General features: G+C 33.0%; 1 protein-coding gene across 1 annotated transcript; it reads left to right on the forward strand.

The window, feature by feature from the left end:
- The first annotated feature begins 1,007 nt into the window (after positions 1–1,007).
- On the forward strand, positions 1,008–4,564 carry LOC143604693 (protein phosphatase EYA-like). Its single transcript, XM_077081094.1, has 5 exons — positions 1,008–1,206; positions 1,561–1,734; positions 2,995–3,088; positions 3,165–3,302; positions 3,928–4,564. Exons 1-5 carry the CDS (start codon positions 1,015–1,017, stop codon positions 4,182–4,184), a joined length of 855 nt encoding a protein of 284 aa, XP_076937209.1. The 5' UTR covers positions 1,008–1,014; the 3' UTR covers positions 4,185–4,564.
- Positions 4,565–9,544: the final 4,980 nt, after the last annotated feature.

A 9,544-nucleotide genomic window follows, 5' to 3' on the forward strand; every position in this document is an offset into this window, starting at 1 on the left:
TGAACTTTGAAGCCCGTAGAACTAACTTAGTTGTGAATATGACAAGTGTGTAAAACTGTAGTGAGTTATCAAGTTGGCTTATTGGCTACATTATCTTCATTCCACTTGACTGATTTAATTTTGTTGTTGTCTGCTAATTGGATTTCATTATGTTTCATGTCTTACTTTAATGAAAAATGTCTTTTTTTTCCTATTTTTAAAATTTTATATAATTGAGTTACATATAATGAGGTTTTTCAAGGAAAAATAGTGATAGACTGAGATATCATGAGTTTCACAATTTGTAGATATTGAAATTTTTTAACATTCTTTCGTGCTGATCATTATCAACCAGGAAATCTTGTTATTTGTGTTGTAAAAAATAGTAATTGAGAAATTGTTGGGACAAAATGTTTAGTTACGTTTAAAACACAGGTTGATGATTAAGTGTTGGAGCATATTTTGAATATAAATACATCAAAAATCAAAAAAAAAAAATATCTTTTATTAATCATGGACTCATTTCAAATTTTCATCTATTATGTACTTATAAAATACATGGAATCTATCAAAAATACATGATTTTCTAAGTGTTACAAATTCAAACACCAAGAACCAAATGCAATATGCAATAGGGGGACTAAATGAATGTGTATTTATGACTTTCAAAGTCAAACATATTACTTTGAAAATTTTCGTATCAGGCTTCACTTCAATACTTCTATGGTCGAACGCTACCTCAAATCAATTAACATAAAATGTCATATTTTAAACCCGCCGCAATGCGCGGGCTCTTTGCTAGTTATTTAATTAAACAAAAGAAAGAAATGTAATGTTTTGTAGTGTAATTATAAAGATGGTGCGTGTTCGGGATGCTCATAAAGAGTATAACTAAAAGTTGAAGGGGGCTTTTCTAGTACACATAGTCTATCCCCTGGCAATACACATGACTTGCTTTTCTTTCTTGAACTCCGATTATTTTTATCATATATAAAAAAAGAAAGCTCCGCACACAATACACTAATTTGAGTTTCAATGGATCAGAAGAAGATGAACGTTTTCGTGTGGGATATGGATGAAACCCTCATCTTACTGAAATCCCTCATCACCGGCGCATACACCAAATCTTTCAACGGCTCCAAAGACGTCCAAAAGGGCACCGAAATCGGCAAAACCTGGGAGAATCAAATCCTCAGGATTTGCGATGATTACTTCTTTTATGAACAAGTAAGTTTTCATTTTTTTATTTTATGTATTCATAAAACCCCCAATATTATATTTGTTATTAAACTGGCAACAAACTAGCCCTGTTTGAAGTATTACACTCATAGGTCGTAACCTTACTATATGTTTGAAATTTTGTTGTATTAAATCGTATCATTCTGGTAAACTAACAACAAGCTACCCCGCTAGCCCCTTTTTTTCTATAAAATTACATTCATAGATCCAGCGGGCCGTAAATTTACTATTTGTTTGAGATAATTTGTTGTATTAAATCGTATCGTTCATGGTAAACTGCTAGCCCTTTTGTATAAACTTACATTCATAGATCCTGGGGTAGTAACATTACTATTTGGGCAGATTGAAGGCTGTAACAAGCCTTTTGTGGATGCAATGAGGGAGTATGATGATGGGTTGGATCTAAGTGGTTACGATTTTGCGAATGATGGTTTCGTTGGTGCTGCTTTTGATGATGATGCTAATAAGAAGAAATTGGCGTATAGGCATCGGGTTATTGCTGACAAGTATAAAAAGGTTGTTTTGAAACTCATGATATTTGATTGCTGTCCTAAACTATGTAATTGTGTTACTAACTGCAGATTTCATGGTTTGTAAATGTTACTGTATTAGTCTCGATACTCATGATTGATGTCACCCGTTATGATGAAGAACATAATTATTGTTCTTCTCATAGTTATCAAAAGCGTGGGTTTTTGGCGCCTAGGCGTTGATTTATTTATTTATTTTTTTTGTTATTTAGCTTGACTTTATTTGATTTTTTCATTTTATCACGTAACCCATTTAAACCACTTATCCTAAAAGTAAGCTATCGTTTTTTTATATATTTTTATTTAGCTTGATTTTATTTGATTTTTTTTTAATTATCACTTAACCCATTTAAACCAGAAAAATCAGTGATTGATTAATTTTTAAACTGTTTTTATTTAGCTTGACTATGTTGAATAAACTGCCAATTCTTTTAATTGAAGATGTTCAGTTCATTCGTTTTTGAATAAATTGTGTTTATTTATAGAGTATGGTGTTTTTTCGGTAATAAGAGAGGTGACTAGTTTACATGAAATTAACATTTATTTTAGAGTATGTCAGTAATAAACACCAAATGTAGGACAAAGAGTGAGATAGAAGTCATATTTTTTTTTTTTTCAAGAACACTTTGGATCTTTTGTACTTTATGTTGAGGATTATGGTTTCGGAATAATTTGGTATTTGAAAAAAGTGACATTTACTATTACATAATATATTTTAATTTTTTTTTATTTAAGTGCGCTTTTTTTTTGAGGCCCACGTTTTTTTGCGCCTTGCGCCTTGAGTGCGCCTAACGCATTTAATAACTATGGTTCTTCTAAATGTAGTTTAATGTTTTTTTTTTGCTTTTTTGGTAGGTTTTAACTTTCTTTAACAGGAAAAGAAATTTGTTTTTAAATTTGGTTTTTACTGAAACTCTACTCTTATAATCTGCAGAAAGAATTCTAATTCTTGTACATAGTAATGTCACTTATTAAAGTCAGAAACCGAAAGTGTTACTGTTGGTATTATTATTTTGTTTGTTTATGATTTGCCTGAATAAATTCTATTTTTGTAGATTGAAAATACCTTATGTCCTACTATATATTCCTTGGCATTGTTATTTTATAAGTAGAATAAAACAATTGTTGTGTTACTAGTTACTGCAAAAGGATATAGACACATACGTTACCGAATCTTGATAATCATGCAAGCAATACTCCGTAATTTACAACTGACTATAGCGGTACTCTAAACCTATATATGCAGGGCTTGCGCAACTTGTTTGGCGAAAAGATGATTAAATCGTGGGACAATCTTTATGAGGTGACCGATGATTTTACAGACAAATGGCTGTCTTCCGGTTAGTTTATATGGTTATGCCTAGTTATATAGTCAAAGAAGTTCACCCTTTTAGTCAAACTTGTCTTGTATTGCAGCGCGAGCCTGTGTGGCACAATGTGCCGGTGGAAATGGAGCAGAAAACATAAATATTATTGTGACTTCAGGCTCGTTGATCCCAAGCCTAGTGAAATGCTTATTGTTTCGGCTCGATGATTTGATTTCCTATGATAACGGTTAGTCGCTTTACCTTACATTCTACATTTTTTTCAATGCACCGGTGGAATTTGGTGTATGCATAAAAAATTGTTTACAGCAGTATCAAACCTAATATAATAGAAGTTAGAAATATTAAGTTGCAAGTTGCGGCTTCCGTGCCGGTAATGAAAAAAATACCGATGTGTATTTCATATTTAAAAAGTTTGATTACATAAAAGTTGACTCCATAACACAGAAATAAAGTCGTGACATGCCTAAAAAGATGTAGACACATGTATTAGATCGATTGAAAACCATAAAAACAATCACCGATACCTGTCCCGATAACACGACATCGATACGTATGTTGTTCAGCCTGTATCAGTTCAGTTTGTCATGGTACTGTTACAGAACCAACTCGGTTTTTTAAACAAAATTATGTCGGGACGTTGTTTAAAAATAATTATTTATATTCATGAATGGAATTTATTAGAGAAAAATAAAATTATTAAAACGTTAAGTAGTTGAAAAAGGTATAGTATTTATAGTATAAAGGATGAAACTGAAACTTACAAAAAAACAAAATTTGTGTTATAATTAATAAGTAAAACATTGCTTTATTTTCAATGAATTTCATGTTGACTGATTGTCGAAAATGGACAGTTTACAGCTCATGGGAGGTGGGAAAATATCAATGTTTTTCATTGATCAAAGAACGGTTTAACGGGCCGAACGTGCAGTTTTGTGCGATCGGTGACGGGTGGGAAGAATGTGAAGCGGCTGAAAACATGCAGTGGCCGTTTGTGCAAATAGATCCTGTGCCGATTACTACCTCTCATCGGTTTCCAGGCCTCAATCTCGAGACCTTAGGGCACTATATTGGTGTGGTTTATGGAGATTCTGATGATGAAGATGAATAGATACAAGGCAGATTGGGTATGGATACCTTATTGTCCTGGACAATCGATTTTAATTTTAATTTTTTTTTTCGGGCCGACATTACAAACTCATGTACATTGTAAGTTGTATTCAAAATTATTGGCTCTCTCCTCATGCACACTGTGACAGTAGCATTGATTTCGGGCAGCTCTGCTAGTTTTATACACTGATTTAAGTCGGTATTATAAAATGATGTTCCAAGTAGGATGATTATGATCTGAAAGAAAATATAAAAGTAAATGTTATTCTTGCGTTAATCAAGTAACGTAAATCTTTATGTATGATTAAATTAATACAAGTTAATGGTTGAAAAAAGAAGATGATTGCCCCGGATTATCCATCGTAGCAACCTGACCCGGTTAAGATTAAAAGGATGGGTAACGTTTAATAACCATCAGTGGACCCTTTAAGGTGACAAAAAGAATATTTACCTATTGCCAATAGAATAGAATTGAAGATGTCATTTTCACAATCAGACCGTTACCACAAAGTGGGGATCAATGAATTAAGTTAAGCTCTCTCTCGTATTAATACTTTACTCTTGTACTTGCTCTCAAAAGAAATCAGTACTGATTTTCTCAATGAATGGTGTACTTACTCTCTAAAGAAATCAGTACTGATTTTCACAATGAATGGTGTTACAGGAACATCTCCCTTTTCTATAACGAGGCCTGCGGTGCTTTGTTTTACAAAATCAGTTGTCAAGTATTTGCTGGTAATTTCATCAGGAAGGTGAGTGGAGAAAAGTTTGGATATTTGTATCCAGATTCTCTTCTTTATTGGCGTCATCCGTGGGTCGTAGATATTGTGGCATCCAAAGATCGAGTGTTTGTCAACATGGTATAAGGTTATAATGCGAAAAAGCTGGTGTGATCATACCAAAATAAATAAAATAATATAGTAGTACATGTTAATAAGATAGTTCACTATGGAAGCCCTTGGGTCGCGGAACACCGCGGAGGGGTGCGGGTTAGGGGGGCGGAGAAAGGAGGGGGGACTTTGGAACGATGGGCTAGGAAGGTGTAAAAGGCGTGGGCCCTCCTCCATTCAACGGTCACATGACCGTTAAAAAAACAATTTAACCATTTTCTATATAAATTCAAACCATTCTCCATTATTACTCAAACAACTCTCTCTACACCATCATTTTACTCTACAACTCTCAAATTTCCACAACTATGAACCCGAGCTCAAACCCAAACCCAAACCCAAACCCAAACCCGAACACAAGCTCGAGCTCAAACCCGTGGGATCCGGCTCAAATGTGGTGGGCTAATTTTCTCTCAAATAACAATGACACTAATAACCCTTTCTTTGCCAACCAACTCCGACCCGTAATGCCTCCACCCATGAAATTGTTTACCACCGATATGTTTATTTGACCGCCGATGTTGTATATGTCTTTTGCAAGTATCCGAAACCCAAACGCCCGAAACCCAAATACCCGAAACCTAAGTACCCGAAACCCAAGTATCTGAACCGCAAGTTCGTCGTAAACGAAGTCATAAAAAGAAGCCTGTTGATGATCAAACATTTACCGAAATGGCCGAAAGACAAAAGTAGGAAGCAGATGAAGAATTGGTGTTAGTGCGTGCGTGGATCGACTCGTCCAAAAACTCAATTCAAGGTAAGCATAACACCGATTTTTGAGAAGAAATACGTACTTAGTTTTTTGGTATAATGGGTCGAGGTTTTTACCGCGGGGATGATTCCGTCACCAACAAATGAAAGACAATGCACAAAAATGACCAACTTCTCCAACATTTACACTCGCGTTTCAAACAATGGGAGAAAAAGCGGCATGAGTGATATGAACGTGATTGAGGTTTGCTTAAAAGAATACGAGGCCGTTTATATAGCAGATTTCAATATGTTAGAAATTTGGAGACAGTGTACGAGCTCGTCAAAGTGGCATTCGGTCCCGAATCTTCATTGCGATCGTCCAAACGATCAAAGACAAAGTCTACTTCGCCCGATCAACGACATTCTCGACGAGTTGTGAAGTGAGCTTGCGTTTTGACAACTAGGATTATAAACTAACCGAGATTGCCAATGCTAAAAAACACTCAAAAGATGAACTCACGAGAATGTATGAAGAAAGAAAAGTGATGCATGCGGAATACAAAGCGATACATGCGGAGCGGCAACGCGTAAAGGATTTCAAGCTTCCCGCAAAGGATCTATCTAATCTAGATCCGGTCACTCGGGCGTTTTTGGAGAAAAAAAATTTAAAGATAATGAATAATATATATGCAAACGAGGATGACGACGAATATGAGTTATATGTTGGTTAATTAAGTTGTTATGTTTTCATTGTTTTTTTATGTTTTTTTGTTTATATGTTTTTAATTTATATTTTTCTATTTGTATGTTTTTTCTTTTTATTTAAGTTTGCCAATAAATATAATTATTGTTAAGTCATATTATATTCTCTTTAACTAAATAATATTTTATCTTATAAAATATCATGAAAAATCTCTAGTTTGTTAAATTATAAACAAAGTACATTACAATACATTAATAAAAGATTATATAAGTAAAACCTACCTTTAATAATATTATTGAATAATTAAATCCGTTTAAAAGTGTATTATAATATTTTATTATATAAAAATATTTGTATAAAAGTAAGACACGTATTTTATAACTAATTAATTTGCTAAATATATAAGTATAGATCAAACACATCTTAATAACATTAGTTTTTATAAATATATTTATAGTTTCCTTAATATATACTTATATCAAAATATTATGGTTCATGTTTACTTATATATATACTTCATACCCCTTCACCCGTTTTTTTTTTTTGGAAAACAATTCCTACTAAAGTTGTATCATGTGGCAATAGTTATCTTTATAAAAAAACAAAAATAGAAAATTGAATTATAATAATCTAAAATATTATATTTGATCACGTACATACTCTATTCTTTCATGTCTTATGTAACCTGCCTAACATGATCAGAATAAAATCAGTTACACGATCAAAATAATGTGGTGATGAGCGCATATAGTCTTACGATTTTCTCCGTTTTTAGAGGAAATTGCTTTTAAATAATTCCAATAATATTTTATTGGCAAACAAGAGTATCAACTTCAATCTTGGCTGGTTGTATATAATAATCCTATTAAAGTTGTATCATGTGGCAATAGTTATCTTTTTAAAAAAACCAAAAAAAGAAAATTGGATTATAATAATCCAAACTATTAACCATGGGCCAATAATAATCTCAACTAATAATATGATCGATGGCAATCTCAACTTTTAGTTTCGTTACCAAATAACAATCTCCGTCTAATAGAGTGTTAATTCCGTCAGTTATTTCTTGACTATAATACCCTTCCTACGAGCATTCCCAGCCTATTCCCTACCATATATCCATATATATCATATAATTACATTAAAAATCACTGTATTTTCTCACTCCTGTTTAATTAAACAATACATTTTATACATTTATCGTTATCTTTTCTCTCTCTTTCATTCGCAACCACTTTTAGAAAATATTAAAATATTATACGGTATGAACAGTGAAACCCCAAATTTAACTTTCCCATATAATATTTTCTCTTTCCTCTACTCACAACCACTCATAACCATACCATATAATTTACAACCCCCTCACATTAAAATCAGGAATAGGCTGAGAATGCTATAACCTATCTCACATCCCCATATCTAGAACTATACTAAAAAATATTATATTTCTCTCTCATGATTAATTAAATAATATTGTTTTTTACATTTATTAGTACAATTTTCTCTTTTCTTTATTCACAACCAATTCAACAAATATTAAAAACAAATAAGAGCAAACTTTATTTTCCTAGATTTACAAAAAATCACTACATTTTTTCTCTCCACCTTATAATTTACACCCATAAACACTCAAACACCACCATATAATTTGTAAACTTCTCACACATGATTTGAAGGGATATGATGAGAATGCTATAGAAGATACCCCTTATATTAAATAAATATAAACAAAAATAATAAATGAATATATTATCAGCTCATCGAAACCCTTCATCTAACCCCTGCAACACCGTCGACCACCGTCAGCCGGCCATCTGCACCAACACTGGCAACCGCCACCTGCAACAATGCCGACACACCCCTCTGTATTCCTTCCTCATCAACAATGACAACATGCCATATATAGAGAATTTTGACCGAGTCGTTCTCTTGATTTGTTTATTAAATCACCAAACCATAGACAACACTGAATCGTTTATTTGCTGATTTCTATTGAAAAATGTCTAAAACTAAAATAAAACTGGAATTGAAAAATGTTTTCATATCTATCTGATGAAGTTCTCAACTTCTTCTTCAAGCTCGTTGACTATTCACGTAACTACTCAACTCTAGCTTGTGTTTGCAACAAATTTCGTTTCTAATTAGCACAATTTTCTGAAAAAACAAATGCAATCAATTGATTTCGGTCGTCGACCCGTTGCCTCTAATCTTCTCCCAACGAACACATCTATGACATCACCGTTCTCTCCTCCCGGTGGCTGGTCCATTAAACACCGTCACTGCGGCGCCGTTGTGTTGCTGCAGTTGATGGTGGCCAGTGTTGTTGTAGATGGTTGACCGATGATGTTACATGCATTCCGATGAGATGAACGGTTCTGACTTCTATGGGCTAATTGTACAAGAAGGCCTTTCTTCCTGTATGGGGGAATACTTTATTCTCAATCAATTGATTGATGCCTCGGATAAATTCACTTATTTCTCACAATCCTTCTGGTCATGCATTTTCTTCTTTACTTTCTATATTGCCATATGCAATGATAGAGATGGACTACTATCTGAATGACTAAACCAATAACGGCTAAAGGACCGTGTAACATCCGTTAAATTTCAAACCCGAAACCCGAACCATTTTAAACTTTCAGATTTTCGTATTTAGTAAACCCTATTTTTTTAACTTATAAGAATATTATTCCATCTTTACAATTTTAATACTAAACTCCATTTTATGTATTTTATAAGTTAGTTGTATTTTATTCAAGTCTAGGATTATGTTACATGTTTGATCTTCCATTAACTTTTTTTAACACAAAGTTAAATGACTTTAAAGGTGTTTCAACTCATTTTTTCATAATATACTAAGTTGAATATATTCCTTATGTTTCAACTCAACTTTTATGATCATTTTAAAGGTTTTGAATGTTATTCACTCCCATTAACAAGTCTTGACCAAATTTAATTCTTTGATATAATCTTTGGTCATGTTTACCTATAAAAAGAACTCACTTGCTTCCCCTTTCATTTGCCACAACTCAATTTACAAAGTATTGTTATTATTCTCTAATATTGGTGTATTTTGCC

This window comes from Bidens hawaiensis, unplaced genomic scaffold (assembly GCF_021521415.1).
Source record: "Bidens hawaiensis isolate Kalapana, Puna unplaced genomic scaffold, B.hawaiensis_p1.1 tig00066218_1, whole genome shotgun sequence".
In the NCBI taxonomy this organism is placed as follows: domain Eukaryota; kingdom Viridiplantae; phylum Streptophyta; class Magnoliopsida; order Asterales; family Asteraceae; genus Bidens; species Bidens hawaiensis.

What these genes read in the sequence shown, in the direction of transcription:
- LOC143604693 (XM_077081094.1), top strand. Translation starts at nt 1,015, where the DNA reads ATGGATCAGAAGAAGATGAACGTTTTCGTGTGGGATATGGATGAAACC. An exon ending in ATTACTTCTTTTATGAACAA is followed by an intron (nt 1,207 to 1,560) that starts GTAAGTTTTCAT and finishes CTATTTGGGCAG; the next exon opens with ATTGAAGGCTGTAACAAGCC. An exon ending in AGACAAATGGCTGTCTTCCG is followed by an intron (nt 3,089 to 3,164) that starts GTTAGTTTATAT and finishes CTTGTATTGCAG; the next exon opens with CGCGAGCCTGTGTGGCACAA.